This window comes from Panthera tigris, chromosome F3, assembly GCF_018350195.1.
Source record: "Panthera tigris isolate Pti1 chromosome F3, P.tigris_Pti1_mat1.1, whole genome shotgun sequence".
Classification (NCBI taxonomy): Eukaryota; Metazoa; Chordata; class Mammalia; order Carnivora; family Felidae; genus Panthera; species Panthera tigris.
The window spans coordinates 62,690,641-62,707,801 of record NC_056678.1 but is presented as its reverse complement, the minus strand read 5'-3'; the positions used below and the strand labels follow the sequence as shown (position 1 = coordinate 62,707,801).

The 17,161-nt window shown below is 45.7% G+C and overlaps 1 protein-coding gene across 4 annotated transcripts in view; it reads left to right on the top strand.

Annotated features, from left to right (window-relative positions):
* Window positions 1-13,613, top strand: part of DDR2 (discoidin domain receptor tyrosine kinase 2) — a 154,355-nt gene extending 140,742 nt beyond the window's left edge. For 3 of the 4 annotated variants that reach the window (XM_042975993.1, XM_042975992.1, XM_042975991.1), the window contains 4 exons: window positions 1,083-1,274; window positions 1,568-1,802; window positions 4,550-4,699; window positions 6,766-13,613. In XM_042975993.1, coding sequence (XP_042831927.1) covers window positions 1,083-1,274; window positions 1,568-1,802; window positions 4,550-4,699; window positions 6,766-6,900 — 712 coding nt within the window. In that variant the 3' untranslated portion in view covers window positions 6,901-13,613. The remainder of the gene's footprint in view (window positions 1-1,082; window positions 1,275-1,567; window positions 1,803-4,549; window positions 4,700-6,765) is intronic. The other variant, XM_042975994.1, reaches the window with a different exon arrangement.
* The last annotated feature ends 3,548 nt before the right edge of the window (window positions 13,614-17,161 follow it).

Sequence of the window (17,161 nt, the reverse complement as noted above, 5' to 3'; positions counted from 1 at the left end):
CTTAGAGAGATGGAATATTCTTTATATTGGCCTTAGCACACGATTGGAGAGAGTGGCAAGAGGAAGAAAGCGTACGATGTGACAAAGCCTTTGCCCATTGTTTTGGTTGGCGAGGTTTGGTGTTTCTCCTCCTGTACCCACTGCACTTTAGCAGTGATGGGTGACCTAGACTCTGCCCTGCCCCCCAAAGCCGTGGAAACCCCTGGTTTGGAATGGAGGGGGAATCCAAGAGGGCAGGTTTCACATCACGACTACATTGATTTCAAGGGTGTTATATTAACACTATATGACTGCCAGTCCAGGTTCCTAGAAAACTCACTGGAGATGACTCCTCTGCTCCGATATTTCCAGAATGTGGGCCAGTGGTCTCACTAACGCAGCTATTGTTACTGGGAAGGTGATAGCCCACTTTGTGACTCAAGGGTGGTTGTCACTAAGCACTCAATAGGTTAATGGTCTTGGCCACTCGAGTGCTGTTTTTGAAATGACCCCACATTACCACCCTGAGCTTTCAACAGCTCTGTTTTGAATGGGCTACTCAGTGTGTGTTGTGACTGACTGCTGGTGTGCCCTGTATCAGGAAAAGCCAGTATGAGGGGGGAAAAATAAAAGAATGATCAGATAAACCAGAGGATGATTATTCACTTTATAAAAGATTTCTTTGCTTTATTCATAGAGTGACTCCATGGCTTTTTAAAAAGGTAAATCCCCAGGGCACTTAAGATACGATTACCAGTGAAAAGTTTGATTTCGCAGACTCGTTGTTAGCAGCGTGTATTCGATTCAGCAAATGGTAATCATTTTCTACGTGGTGGGCCTTCTGTCAGGTTCTAGGGATTCAAATGTGAGCAGATCATGGTTCGTGTTCTCCAAAAGATTTCAGTTGAAGAGGGTGCATCCGATTCCAGGGTGACTAGAATGAGACAGTGTCCGGGTGCCAACTTCTCTGTCCTCTCAAAGGTTATCCAAAGGGAGACAAGACTTGGAATAATGGGTGGGACCAGGCTTTGCCGTGTCTTCTTCCCCTTCCTGTTTCTAACCCTGGCAACCTCTGGGCTTACCCGTGTCTGTGTCCTCCAAAGGAACGATTTTCTTAAGGAGATAAAGATCATGTCCCGGCTCAAGGACCCAAACATCATCCGCCTCTTAGCTGTGTGCATCACCGAGGACCCTCTGTGCATGATCACTGAGTACATGGAGAATGGAGATCTCAATCAGTTTCTTTCCCGCCACGAGCCCCCCAGCTCTGCCTCCAGCAACGCACCCACTGTCAGGTAAGCAAGCCAGCTCGTCTGTCCCTTCTGTGTGTTCCTGAGACAAACTTGGGCTCTGAAGAAGCGGAGGGGTGAACTTGAAAGTACCTTGGTGTTCTGGGATGGCAGGGAGGTTAGTATGCAGGGAATAATGGAGCAACTGTCCTGCGGGGGAAAGCAAGGAGATTCACGGAGAGCAGAGAAGGGATGCTGAGGTCGAAACTCCAGTTCGTAGGAAGCACCCAGGGAACGCACGCCTTTCACGGCTCCCTCTTTCCACAGGCTACTTTCTCTCTTCCTTTTTATTCCCTCAGTTATGCCAACCTGAAGTTTATGGCTACCCAGATAGCCTCTGGTATGAAGTACCTTTCCTCTCTTAATTTTGTCCACCGAGACCTGGCCACACGAAACTGCTTGGTGGGTAAGAACTATACCATCAAGATAGCTGACTTTGGGATGAGCAGAAACCTGTACAGCGGTGACTACTACCGGATCCAGGGCCGGGCAGTCCTCCCTATCCGCTGGATGTCTTGGGAGAGCATCTTACTGGTGAGTCCCTCACGTCTGTAAGCCCTACCTTAGCGACTGACGTGGAGGCAGGTGCATATGGTGCATAGGGACCCACTTTTAAGTTTATTTATTTATTTTGAGAGGAAGAGAAAGAGAGAGAACATGAGCAGGAGAGGGGCAGAGAGAGAGAGAGAGAGAGAGAGAGACGGAGAGAGAGAGAGAATCCCAAACAGGCTCCACACTGTGAGCACAGAGCCCGTGTCAGGGCTTGAACTCACGAACCGCAAGATCGTGACCTGAGTCAGACCAGGAGTCGGATGCCCAAACGACTGAGCCAGCCGGGTGCCTCCACTTTATAATTTTTATTCAACGCTTGGTATTCTGGACCATGAGTGAATAGTTTTTCAAATGTCTCTTTTGGAGGTGTATTTTCTGGCCGTGTATATTTGAGATATTTTATTGTTGGTTTTATACCACTTAGCTGATTTATGGAATTTTTAGACTTAAACATTTACTTCCTGCCATGCTGCACACAGTTAATTTTGTCTTAATTGGCTAAATTAACATCACTGAGAAAAGCCTGGGAGCAATCTAGCTTTCCTTGTTTATAGTTAATCTGTTTATTCCTCTTTCATGTTCTTAAAGGATTCATTAATTAAATTTGAAATGAAAAAATATATATAGCTATTTCCTTTCTCTCACCAAGATATCCATTATTAGTAGTTTGGCATATTTCCTTTGAGGGTTATTTTCTGTACACACATTTCTGTGTATATATAGATGTGTGTGTGTATGTGTGTGTACATATACGTGTACATATATGTATATGTATATATATACACAGTAGCCTCCCTTTATTTGCAGGGGAGATGTTCCAAGACCCTCCAGTGGATGCCTGAAACCACACGTAGTACTAAACCCTATATATATTGTTTTCCCCCATACATACATACCTATAATAAAGCTTAATGTATAAATTTGGCACAGTAACAGGGTAAAAACAATAATAATATTGTTATATTATATCGTATAACAAGATTCTGTTTATAACAAGATACTGTCATCAAAGTTACGCAAACGTGGTCTCTCTCTCTCTCTCTGTCTCCAAAATATCGTACTGTGCTCCCCCTTCCTCTTGTGATGATGTAGGATGATACAATGTCTACATGAGGAGATGAAGTAGGTGAATTGCGTAGGTGTCGTGAAGTGACGTTAGGCTACCACGTAGCGTGGGCAGAGCGTTCTTGGCTTCTGGATCGCGGTTGACCGTGGGCAGCTGAAATCGTGGAAAGTGCAACTACAGATAAGGGGGACTCCTGTGTACAGATAATTACATTCCATAATTGGGACGATACGATGCACATATAACTCTACAACATTAGCATTTCCTATGTCATTAAACGTTCTTCAAAAAGGTGATTTTAGGGGCGCCTGGGTGGCTCAGCCGGTTAAGCATCCAACTTTGGCTCAGGTCATGATCTCACGGTTCACGAGTTCGAGCCCTGGGTCAGGCTCTGTGCTGATAGCTCGGAGCCTCCTTCACATTCTGTCTCCTTCTCTCTCTGCCTCTCTCTCTCTCAAAAATAAGTAAAACATTTACAAAAATGGGATTTTAATGGCTGCATCATACCCTATGGTGTGTGTATAGCCGATAATTTAATGATATCTCTGTAATTTGAGATGTCAGTGTTTTTCTGATTCCCACTATTATGAATGCTGCCGTGTATACACCAGATTACATAAGTCCTTACAAGGATCTTTACCATCTACACGTGACTCACACATTTTTCCCATTTCTGATGTGATTATTGAGCAGTGCTCTCTTTGAAGGTATTATAGAGTGTTGTAAAAGATTATTAGTCTGGGATTCAGAGGGTCCTGTTCCAAATCTCAGTTTTTCCATGACTAATGGTCTTGCTATCTAGGAGATTTTTAGTAAACGTCTCTTGTCTCACTTTTCTGACCCAAATAAATAAGGATAAATAACCTCATCTACTTGAGGGTTGTACTTATTGAATAGAAAATGTGCACGTATTTAACGCATGCTGATTACATCTGAATCCCATTGCTGTCACGTGTTAGTCTACCCTTCAAGACTGGGACTCTCCCTGACCTGGGAAGCAAGGGTCCTGCATTCTCCCAGGGACTTCGGGCACCTAAACTAAATTTCTCTGTCTCTAACGTAAAGGCGATTGACTTTCCATTCTAATTTTGCCATTCCCATGGGCATTTTCCCAAGGCTACCCTACAGCCTGAAGTTTGAGCTTCTGACACTTGGTGGGAGAGTCAGGTGGCTTACGGCTGCACCTCTTTCAGCCCTGGGATCTCATCCCCAAGAGAAGCAGGTCTAAGCTGAGGCCACGGGGGACAAGACAATGATCTGCAGCTTGAGGCCCAAGCAACTTCATTTTGTTGTTGTTGTTGTTTTAAGTTTGTTTATTTTGAGAGAGAGAGAGTGTGCAAGTGCACGAGTCGGGGAGGGGCAGAGAGGGAGGGAGAGAGAGAATCCCAGGCAGGCTCCACGCTGTCAGTGCAGAACCCATCACGGGGCTCCATGTCACGAACTGTGAGATCGTGACCTGACCTGAAACCAAGAGTCGGCCGCTCAACTGACTGAGCCACCCAGGCGCCCCATTTTGCCATTTTAGATTCTCCAAGCACATCTTGGCAGTCCCAGTCTTCCTTGCCCTGGGGAGTGGAAGGGGGTGACCAGGTCATGCAGACCTCACCTGCGCATATCATGCACCGGCTATCCTGGTTTCCTCTTCTCTTCCTTACGTGAACAGGGCAAATTCACGACAGCGAGTGACGTGTGGGCCTTTGGGGTGACTCTGTGGGAGACGTTCACCTTTTGCCAGGAGCAGCCCTATTCCCAGCTGTCTGATGAGCAGGTCATTGAGAATACTGGAGAGTTCTTCCGGGACCAAGGGAGGCAGGTGAGAACTGCTGGGGGTGGGAGGGTATGCACCTGGGTGCTCCACAAGGTGAGAAGAAGAAAGTCCTGACTTAGCAGGATAGCCGGAGCCGGGAGATGGGCTACATGGATGGCAGTCTTTGGTCACTAATTATCCAGAGAACGTGAAAAACTGAGGTCTGCCCCCCCCACCACCCCTGCCAGCCATACACTCTGCCTGATCCACATGGCAGGGATCCGTTCCGCCAGGTGCCTCCGCGACTCGAAGACAGCAGGAAATCAAATCTGCTCTCTCACTATTTCTTGCTGTGGACCGTATGGTTCATCTTCCTGGTTGAAACACTAAGAACAAAAATATAAGTTTAAAAAATGAATAAGGGATTCATTGGCAGTACCTAAAAACTTGGTTTGGACTAAATATTTAGCAACGTTTCTGGACTGTTGTGCCGGGAGATGAGCAGATGTGTCCAGAACTCGGGGAACAGCGGGGTCCCACGCTGACGAGGGTCCCAATTCCCAGTCAGGATACTCTAACATTTCTTTAGTGACTCGGTTTGTAAAGACCCCGTGACCTGTCGGATTTGGAGCTTGCTGATGTGGCTGGAGCACTGAGCCTCCCCAAAGTGGCCTGGCCACAGCACCCTGGAGGGTGGCAGTTGAAGCCAGCTAGTGAGAGGGAGAAGGCCTGCAGAAAATGAAAACGTAGGGGCGCCTGGGTGACTCGGTTGGTTAAGGGTCCGACTTCAGCTCAGGTCATGGTCTCACGGTTTGTGAGTTCGAGCCCCACATTGGGGGGATGGGGGAAGAAAAGAAAAGAAAAGAACTTAAATCCTTAAATACATCGAAGTAAGCAAAAGATAAGAAAGATAAGCAAAAGATAAACAAAAGATAAGAAGAGATAAGACAATATGCAAGTTGAAAGCAAGAGGAAGAGGGCCTGGGATTTCCCTTTATCTTGCTGCTCTGTAGATCTTTTGGGAGCAGGGGATCCAAATGACCTGTCTTGGTTGTAAAATAATTGCGTTCATACCATGACAAAGGGCAAATTCACTCCTGTGTGCAGTGGACCAAGGCCAAGTGAGCGGACCAAGGAAAAGAGTGATTTTTCTCCTGGACTAATACATCATGACACCAGGTTGACCTATTCTAGTTTTAATTTCTAACAATGCCCAGGATTTTATTTTTCTTATTTATTTTTAAATACTCAGCTTAAAAGGGTCCCCCAGTTCATCTTCACTACTAGTAGTGAGCCAAATGTATTTTCACCCACTACCAAGGGGTCAAATAGCAAAGTTAAGTTATTGAATGAAGCTGAGGTCAAAATCAGATATTACCATTATATGCTCAGTAAACTTCTCCCCTCTAAGCAAAAGTTGCAATTTTCGATAAAAATTTATTACATTTAGCACCTTAATCACTAAACATAACTTGTCAAAGTTAAACTTTATTATAGTCTACAAAATTTCATTACTTTAAATCTTATTCCTAAAATGTCCGTATTCAAATTTTAAGTTTGACATTAGAGTGTAGGGACAGCAGTTTCTCAATACTGTCAGCTGCAAGGTGGACTCTGAGGTCAGCAGACTCCTCTGCGTGGCCCAATCAGGGACAGGGGGTCCCAGAGAACATTATGGTAGGAGCAACATGGATATTTCCAGCATTCCGGCGTCTGCATCCGGCTGGGGTCCTATTCTGGTAGAGGAGCTGAGACCACCTAATTCACTTTCTGCCCCTGCCGTGATGGGCTCGGCCAAGATAAACCTCAACACTTGGGCCGTAACCGGAGGACTTGGTGTTCTAACAACTTGCTTTTCAGTCTGAGACCTCTTTTTGGCTAGAGTTTCGTCTTTTGTGTGACAGTGGGGACCTCAGAATGGTTCATCAGGAAACGCTGCTGCAAACAACTGGGCAAGACAAGCAAAGGGACGGGGGCCGAGATGTGAGCGGGAAGAACAGACACCACACCCGTTTTAGTTTTCAAGTTCAAGCAGGGAGGGAGGCAGACAAAACTATAATGCAACCACACTCCCCCCCCCCCCCGCCCCGCTTCTTAACATCCTTGTTTTCTGTTCACCTTTGTTTTCAAAGACCTACCTCCCCCAGCCTGCCATCTGCCCTGACTCTGTGTACAAGCTGATGCTCAGTTGCTGGAGAAGAGACACCAAGCATCGTCCTTCGTTCCAGGAGATCCACCTTCTGCTCCTTCAGCAAGGGGACGAGTGACGCTATCACTGCCTGGCGACATTCCGATGGCCCAGGTCCTTCTCATGAGACCTACCACTCACCCACGCCTAAGCCACTCCATCCGGACGTTGAATGGGCCCGGGGGACGGAGGCTTATTCACTTCTCTGTCTCTGTCCCTGGCCTGCCTTCACTCCACTCCCCCACTCTCTACCCCTGACCCATATATACTCTTTTTTTTTTTTTTTTTTACATTAAAGAACTCAAAAAGAAAAAAAAAATCCTAGGAAAGATAAAATCTAGTAAAGAAATCTTACTTAATATACCAAAGTGTTGGATAGCAAGCTAGACAATTTAGATAATTTATAAAGGTTAAATATGCTATGTTTATAAATGTGCAAATGCTACAATATTTTTCCATGTCACCTTTCAAAATGTATCTTCAGAAAGAAAAAACTTGAAGAATACTGATATCTTAGGAAACGTGGGATTAAGCTTAGGGAAGACGCTCGGTAAGCGTGGAGAATCCGATGAGATGGTTGGTATTCGGTAACTGATCAGAGATTTCTGAGTTTCCTAATGTGGCCTCTGGACACGTCCTACCCTCTGCCTTTCCTTCTCCTGTCAAAGTGGATGATACATGCTTGAAAAACCCCAGGTTCTCAGAATGGGTGTTTTGTTCATTTTGTGGGCGGGGTCAAGGGGGAGGTCTAGATGCATAGGAAATACAGAGAGTGTGTGTAGGAGAGAGCGTACCGCAAGGCCGTGTGAAGGGGAATCGTCATTTGCCAAAAAAGTACCTTGTGCGTGGAAGGGTTCCTGAACAGAGAATGGACATAGGAAAAGAAGTCTATGGAGGGCAGGTAACACGTGGACTATTCCCTTGTGATTTCTGCTGAGGGTCCCCCACTTGCTCAGATATTTTCAGGCATGTGTTTCAGTGACAGCCTGGTGTTGAATCAGTAGAGACTGGTGTTTTGATATCCGTACCGTGGGTCCTTTGGTTCGTCTTTTCCAAGTCTTTCAGCTCTTTTATTAGGTGCATCCCCTAGGGGACCCGTGGGCTGGGGTGTGTGTGTGAGTTTCTCTGGCACAAATACCTGAAGGCCCGGTGGAGTAGGGAGTAGGTCTGTTCTGAGTGTTTCCAAAATGTTGACCTAGGGCCAACGAGGGAAAGTCGCAAAGAGATAGCTTTCCACTCCTTATTAGAGCGAGCATAAGCAGCAGAACACACGACGGTGAACGGGTCACCTCCAGAGGTCGGGGGGAGTCCTTTGTTGCCGAAGAGTTTCAGATGCAGGCTGAGGAGCCAGGCAAGGAAGGGAGAGGCTTTGAAACCCAAGGTAAATGGTTGTATGAGATGGTTGACCCTCCGAGTCCTTGATTGTAGAGAGGCACAGGGTGAGTGTGAGAGAGAAGTCCCTCACTGCTCCTGCTTCGTGTGGAGGCTCTTACCCCGGCGGATGGTGCGGCCAGCAGGAAAGAAATCCTGGGGTTCTGGGTTCAGAAGCCACGGAAACTGATACGCTATCTAGTAAGAGTCCCCTCGGAACAGATGATGAGCTCTCTCCTCCACGAGGCCTCAGACTTAATGGGAAGCAGGAAAGGGGGCCCCTCCATTCCCTCCGAGGGAGCAACAAGAAAAGGTTACAGAATACGCTTCCCAAGTGTAAGAAATAGTCTTGAGATCTTGGGTCTGCTTCCCTAGCCCTCACCCGGCCCCCTGCGCACAGTCGCTCAGGGACTTGACTGTCCTCCCTGGTTCAGCCTTTAACATCTCTCCAGGCTACCGCAGAAGGCAAGTGCCCAAGTTCCCCAGACGGTCTTGTGACGTGAGCAGACACCTTCTCCCATAGCTGCCCTTCAACTCTGGGCTGCAGTCTCTGCCAGGGCTAACTCTGCTGAGATCATTGGCGTGGGGGTCAGGAGAGCGTTGGCTTGGAGCTCTGATCCTACTTCTGCCTCAAGCCAAGTGTGTTATTCTTCACACTTTCTGGAATCACTTCACCTTTCCAGACTTTACTTTCCCTAGCCGTAAAATGAGGGGATGGGGTTAGACGGCCTTGAAACCTCGCCCAGTTCTGATAGGTTCCGTGCTGGCTGGAAAATTGCATCTAGAGTTGACGCAGATTCTGTCATCTGGTCACGTGGTTGTCCTGCTCTGCCGATCGAGGTCAGCAAAAGCAACGATGCAGGGAACGCACTGTCATAGTCATAGTAACAGCGGCCGCTTGTACGGCGCTTTCAAGTTCATCAGGCATTTCCATAGACATTATCTCATCTGACATTGCAGGGCCAGACTCATTCTCCTATGTCCCAGGACCTGTCACACTGCTTTCAAGACCCGTGTTAACTTCATGTATTCGAGAGCTCTCTAGAGAAACAGAACCAATAGGATACATATGTATACACACACACACACACACACACACACACACACACACATATAAATTTATTATAAGGATTTGGCCCATGTGATTAGGAGTCTCACAAGCTGTCCCCTGCAGCTGCAAACCCAGGGAAGTGGGTGGGGCCCAGTTCCAGGAAAATGGAGGGCAGGAGAAGACTGACGTTCAAGTTCAGCAGTCAGGCAGAGAGAGCAGACTCCCCTCCTGTCTTTTGCATCTTTTCCCGAGCGGCCCACACCAGAGAGGGCAGTCTGTTTCACTCAGTGCACCAATTCAGATGCTGAAGTCCTCTGGAAACACCCTCACAGAGCCACCCAGAAACCCTGTTTCGTCTGGGCACATTGACACGGAAGTTTACTCACCTCGCTGCAGGTGAAATCCAGGCCTATGGCCTATCCTCCGTTATGCACCTGCCTCTGGTAGACCCACATGCAGCCCGCGCCCCCGGCTTCTTATGTGGCCAGAGAGAATAACATCATCTCCCCGTCTTTGCCTAATCTCTCCACTTCTTTCTTTTCACACTTCTGCCTCAAACCACCGCACGCATTCCATGATCCCCCATATAAAAAGAAAATCGTATTGGAGATAAACTGAACGTGTCTGGATTTTCCTGGCCTTGAGCCACAGAGTAATTGGTTTCACGTGGCTCCCAAGCCCGTTCAGGAGGAACGGAGGAAGAAGGAGGAGGAAGCTTTCTGGCACTGAGACTCCTACCTTAGAGACCCTGCTCTAGCTCCTAGCCCGGCCATGCCCGCAGAGCCTCGCTGCACGGACCAAAGAAACCCAAAAGCAGGGCATGGTGAAGAAGGCTTAGTACGTAGAATTTCAAAGTAGCTCAAACTTCGATGAGAAAGACGTAGCTGGGAGCTTTGAGAAAAGGAGATAGGAAAGGGGACAGCGAACCACGGAGGCCTTGTTGACCTTCGTAGTGAGTCATCCCCTTCGCGATAGATATGAACTGCTTCATATCCAGATTGTGTTTTGGGATCGTCAGATTTCACGTTGTACTTTTGCTGGTGAATGTGCTGCTAACTAGGTCCAAATCTGGATGTGCTGTCCAGACACCTGTGTGATCAGAAGGGATCTGGTACGGAAGGAGGCACAGAGGGGAAAGCGTGGTCTTGATGCCGTGGAAAGATCACGTACAAGTCCACAAGACAGTATGAGGAAGAGCATTATATGGAAATGGAGTAACCAACAAAGAAAAAGAATAAACGAATGTGCATGTGCCTGAGTGGGGAGGCGGGTGGGGACTAGAAAGAAGGCTACACAAAAAAAGGTAAGGGAGAGTGCAGGGGAAGGACCCTGGGTGAGTCAGGGCGGCAAGGCAGAAACAGGTGGGGCAGGTGAGAATCCATGCCGAAGCACGAAAGCAAGTCTCGGAAGAGAGATCCGAGAGAGGGCAGAAAATGTAAGTGTTATTGGAGATAAAAGGTAAATATGTGTAGGGAAAGAAATTCTGGATGGCACAGACGATAAAAGTATTTATTAAAAAATGAAAAGTCAGGTGCGGTGTATGAAAAGGAAGGGAGCTTTTCAGAGTTTTTGGAAAGGGAAGGTCCTTATGAAAACACATAAGCAACCATCAGGGAATGACCTAATTTCAGACGGGGGCGGGTGAGGGGGCGCCCCGTCGAAGTGTATTCTGGACCCCGCAGGCGCTGGGGATAACGGTGGTGGGAAGAGACCATTCCTTTGCTTGAACTGGACTGTGTTTCCCAAGTGCCGCTTTGGAAATGATTTATGGCAGTTCACGGGGCGTTGTTTCCCTTCCCTTGCTTCTGTCGATCAAAGCCATTTAAAATAATGCCCATCACTGCTGTGCCCAGAAAAGCCACAGGGAAACACTGAAATAATAGGCCAAAGTTAGACAAGACCAAATCTCACTTGATATCTATGCGGAGAGGTATACGCCACGTTGGAACCATGTGTTTCTCTAGTCCCATCCAGACTTCCCACGAGGAAGCCATGATGTGGGGCTGAGCCATATGTTTTGAGTAAAGGGGAACAGAAGAGGGGGAGTGTCTGCAAGAGGGAGAGATGAAGATATTCCAAGGAAATATTCCAAAGCAGAACAGCATCTTGTTTTGCCCAAAACTGAAAAGAAAATGAAGAAAATTACAGCCAGGGCCCAGATCACTTCCAGCATATGGTTAATAAGTCTTTGATCCTAACTGGAATTTATGTTCCTGCCGTCTTGGCCTTTTCAGTAAGATCTCTGACCTCTGGCAGTGTATACGGTAGGTCCCTAAAAATTTCTGGAATACTGATTGCAGATTCTGATCTATGCTGGGAAGTCCTTCTTGAATTGAAAGTTAACATTTTTATAGAAACGGATGAACGCCTTTTCCACTTGGTAAATGCCTTGGAATGCTGAATCAATACGGAAAGAGACCAGAATGGTCAACGGTGATTGGATTTCTGGCATTTTTAGTTCTCTGGCACGATTAGCTGCATTGCTTGATGGGGCAGACAAGTGGTGGGTAATTATTTACTTGGTGTATCTTTTATTTAAAAACTTGTTATTTTGAAATACTTTAAGACTCACAAGAAGTTATAAAAATAGTAGAGCGGTCTTTCCCTAACACCAGGCTTTCCCCATTGATAACATCACATGTGACCGTAGTCTATTCTCAAAACCAGAAAATTGACATTTGAAATATTATTCATTAAACTGCAGACCTCACTCAGATGTCACCAGTTTTTTTACATGTATTTATTTAGTTTCTGGATACTTTATCCCTTTCTGATTTGTAGCCTGGCCCTGTGTGGGATGCAGCAGGAAACACACTACAATCCTACAAAATTCTAGAGAGAATACAACAAATTAATGTGTTCCTTTGTCAATGAGAAAGATCCTGCCTAGACCGCTTCCACATTTTCTGACTAGTTTTGCTGTTTAGCCTCTGGAACAACCCAAAAACAACTCAGAAGGATTTGGAAACACAAAAGACAGTGAGACCCGCACGTAGTTTGATGGCTAGAGAATCAGTTGTAGGACGTTCTAGATGGTTCCTGCAGTTCCTACAAGTGGTAAGATTTGTGATGGTGGCAAGCAGGGGACTTAGGGTAAACGGGTCTTTTGGTCAAGAGCTAGGTGGCACTTAGTTGATGGCACCAGGGCCGGCTTGTGGAAGGAACAGAGTACAGTGGCATAGGGTCCCCTAACGTGTGATGAACACAATTTTCAGGGTAGTACAGACATTTAATTTGCCTAAATACCAATTCTTAAACGGAATGGCAGGTACATTGGACCAAATTAAATGTAAACACAGAAGCAACTTTGGGGGCAGTTGAAACTCTGGGTTTGTGGATCGCAGCTGTGTTTTGAGATGGCATCTTTAACGTGCCCTATTTAAGGGTCACAAGGCGGTAACCGTGTTCACACTGCTTAGCCTGTGTCCTGTAAAGTTCCAAGCATGTAGTGAGCACTCAGCAAATATTTGCTGAGTGTTGTTTTTTGAATGAATAAAAGATAGAAACCGAAACTTGTCATTCAGCGTAACTGGGGTGAATTTAGGGAGAATTGCTTTGCTATATCGTAGAGGGTTTATTTTCAAACGAAGAGAGAGAAAAAAGTGCCCAGACTTGTACCTGGTGAAGTTCATTCTCAGTTTGTATATTTTCTAACGATGACATTGATCTATGGAAATACCTCATTCCTTGAGGTGTTTCGACAGCAGTTCAAGGCAGTTCTCTGCAATGCACCCCAGCAAGAGCCCCAAACCCAGCCCATTTGAAGCTCTTTGGTTTCTCCTGCAGACACCTGGTCAAGAACTTGTAAAGGAGAAAGGTCAAAGTCCCAAGCAGGCCTGTGCTTACCCACATTCACAATTGCATATAAGGGGAGACTTTGCACAAAGACTTACTGGGAAAGCATAATGTGATAAGGCAATTACTTTGAGTGAAAACCTGTTTTCTTGCAAAGAGGCTTGGAAATAGTTGAAATTGGGGAGGATTCCTGCAAACACACCAAGAGTTTGTAATCTAGCCTATTCATTTTATGCCCTTTACTACTCATGATATCCTATTTTTTCTACCCTGTTGTCTGGTAACTTCCTAAGGGTTGAGTTTCTGAATCAACACGGCTCACTCTTCCTACGAGGAGGGAATATCTGAGCCTCATTTTGCAGGCTTTGGAGGATGATGTGTCTCGTCAAGGGGCAAAGAGCAAACTGATTGATTTCTGCTTAAAACTATCCTAGTCATTCCGAAACAGAATAGGTAAAATTCTCTGTATTAGAAAAGGAAACAAGATACCAATTGTATATTTTCTTTATTTATTCTCTGTAAGTCTGTCAGATGATAAATTGTAAATAACAATGATTAAAGAAATATGCTACTGACGGATCCTTCTTCTGTGCAAATAGCGCCGGCTCCTGGCTTTGCGATCGTCACTCCTTACAGTCTTTCTGGAGCAGTGACGGGGCAAGGGGGCAGAGCCAAGGGTGTGCGGGGGGTGCGCGGGGTGCGCGGGGTCGGTAGAGGGTCTCTTGCGCAAGCCTGTCTCCTATTCCTTGACTGTGTATGGGAAGGAAAGCGTCTGGGTCTCTGGCACATCCAAACGTACTAGAGACCTGGAGTTTTGTGTCGTCCCATTAGTCCAGCTCCGGAGAGTCCAGTCCGGAATTAATAGAGGATGCTTTATTGTTATTACAAAGTTGTCTTGCCTGATACATAGAAATCCCTCCCAAATCCAAAGATCGTCTGGCTCGAGACAGACCACGCATACAAAAAGCAACAAAAACTATGAACAGAATACAGACCGAGTCTTCATACGACACATTAAGGTGAACCTCCCCTCCCCCCCCCAGCCACCCCTACAACATGTTTCTTGGTCTCTGAAGAATAAATTTATACTTTGAATTTTCTGAAGAATTATATGTTTTTTCAGCGATGGCCATGGTAGAGAATGGATAAAAATTCTCAGAGGACAATAATTCACGAACGCACACTCAGACCCCCAAAGTATCTAGTGTGATTTCAGTACCAAAGGCCCGGGGATGCAAATATCTGTGTAGTGGGAGTGGGTCGGAGGCAAAGGAGAAAAAAAAGTAACAGAGCAGAGATGTTCAAAGAGGTCCAATTCCATGGTCAACACCTGTCGCCAAGCTTTAAAGGTGGGTGTGAGTGATACAGCATAGGTATATGCTGTGCATGTATCTGAGTATGTAATTTGTTCTGAGGACACATATTAAGTCTGCTCTTTTATGTTTTATTTATTTAAAAAAATTTTTTTAATGTTTATTTCTGAGACAGAGAGAGACAGAGCATGAGTGGGGGAGGGGCAGAGAGAGAGGGAGACACAGAATCCGAAGCAGGCTCCAGACTCTGAGCTGTCAGCACAGAGCCCGACTCGGGCCTCGAACTCACACACCGAGAGATCATGACCTGAGCCGAAGCCAGACGCTCAACCAGCTGAGCCACCCAGGCGCCCCTGCTCTTTTATCTTTTAACTAACAACTTCGGGGACTCTATTTTGCTTAATATTGAGCACTACAAACTGATTTGTCGCCACTTACAATTTTCTATTCATTTCGTATTTGAAAAAGAAACATACACACTCATCTTCTGGTCCTTGAATCACACCGAACAATAACTCCTTACGGGTTATATGTCTTATAATAAGACATATTACCTCTTGCTACCTGAGGAAATGGGTAAAATCCCACTCTTAAAGCAGGTTTGGTCCAGGCTGGATGTACGGTGATTGGAAGAGGAGACAGATAAAAAACACCCACGAGAAATGCTACATGGCCCCACGGTAGCTGTTTTGTTTGTTTGTTTGGTTTTGTTTTGTTTCTGACCCTGTTTGCAAACCAGAGACAAGTTAGTTCTGGAGAGGTTTCTGAGGACCCAGAATAGAGCTCTGTCATGGGTGCTAAAGGTAACTTTACTGATCTTTGTCTACCTGAGGACTGTTTCAGGTACCATAAAAGAAACCAAAGATCGGTTTCAGGGTTCAGGGTAGAGCAAAATTTATTTTATAAGGCAGTAAATAGTCAATTTACTATGGTGGTCAAGGGACCAAGTTTTGCCAGGGGTAAACGGGATCAATCATTGTGTACCAGGTTCTTCTGGTTTCCAGGAAAACAGCTCACAAACAATACAAACTCAAGATGACTAGTTTGGGAAGATGAAAGTCATACTAATTCACCTATCAGTAAACTATATATTATAACTTTTACTGAGCTGTGTCCTACACGCGATAAAATATTTTTTAAAATACAAAATTCAATGACATGTGTTGTCAACAGATTTCCGTTCTCTTAGTCTCTCTGGCCCCTCTAGTGGTTCAGCCCATCCCGTGAATGTTAAAGAACTTTGAAAGCCCCAACTTCAAATGAAAGAAGGAAGCAGAGACCAAGGTTTCCCCCTTGGATGGGACGGACATCACGCTAGTAGGAGACTGCCCATCTCACTCTGCTTTTCCTGCCTTCACTTAACTCATAGTCCTGTACTCTTGTCATCCCCAGATTGTGGTGATGCTGACTCTTCAGAATCTGCACCCTCCCCCCACCCCTGCCCTCGTAGGAATGAGTTTGCCACGGGACAAACATGGAGTTGTATTCCCTTTACATGTCACTTCTGAGCCCTAGGACACTTTAAAAGGAGCCTTTGGGTCTAGACTGTAAAGATTGGGGTTAACTTTAGTCTTAGGACTCCCAGAAAATATTGTTAAAGTGTGGTTTCTTTAGAATGGTTGAAACATGGGGTAAGGGTAGGAGCTGAGTTCCATCCAGAGAACAATAACGAAGTTTTGGGGCCCTGGGCAGCTCAGTCAGTTAAGCAACCAACTCTTGATTTTGGCTCAGGTCAGGATCATAGGGTCATGGGGTCAAGCACCGAGTTGGGCTCTGCACTGAGCATGGAGCCTGCTTGGGATTCTCTCTCTCACTTTCTCTCTCTCTCTCTCTCTGCCCCTCTACCCCCTCCCCCACTCTCTCTCTAAAAAATTGAAAAAAACTGTGATTATTTAGGAATCCAATATTTAAATAATAGGATTTATTTTTAATATAATTTTATTGGTAGAGGATAAGGGATTTCTAAACTAGCTGATATTATCAGTGGACAGAGAACCAGTTCTGAACTCGGGTTCAGCTGCTCCCCACTCAAAATCAACACTCGAGAAACAAGTGATGGTGGGAAACAAAGGATGCTTTATTCAAGGAAGCCAGCGACCTGGGAAGATCGTAAGACTAACTTCTCAAAGACCATCTCCCCATCCAGGTGAAGCTGGAGCGTTTTAAAGGAGAAGGCATGGGAGAAGGGAGGGGGGCCGTGTGCAGGAGAAGCAGGCGCCCAGGCAGTTAGTTATGTGTCAACATGACCCTGCACAGACTTGCTGGCCTCCGTGGCACCCGTTTTCGAATGTAGTCCGGTCTTACCTTCTGGGAAAGTTTGGTTCTTTACTCCTTAAGGCCAGAGGCACATACACTTGAAGCAACTTAACTCTTACGACCGGTTGGAGTGCTGTTACAATATCAAATTAATCAAGACCTCTATGATTTCAAAAGACAGTATAGATTATATCAGTCTCAAATTGCTCGGGGATCATTGCTGTGTATAAATAATTGAAACTGTTACAGAGGCCATGAAGTAGATTAAAGCGTGTTCCCTAGAGTTAGATACATGATGTGCCGAGTTCCTTAGCGTGAACCGGACTAGTGATGGTCACCTTGTTACCAATGCACGATAAATATAGAAACCTGGATTAAGCATTAGAAACTTTAATAGCACTTGGGCAGAAGACTCTTTTATGTGTTAAATCTAATAATAAAAAAATCCGGGCTTGAATTTTGCATCCTTTGCCTTTTATTTCATTTTTCTCATAACTCATTGCTCTCGTATTTTTCAGGAGTACCCATCTGGGATGGCTGGGAAAAACAAAAGG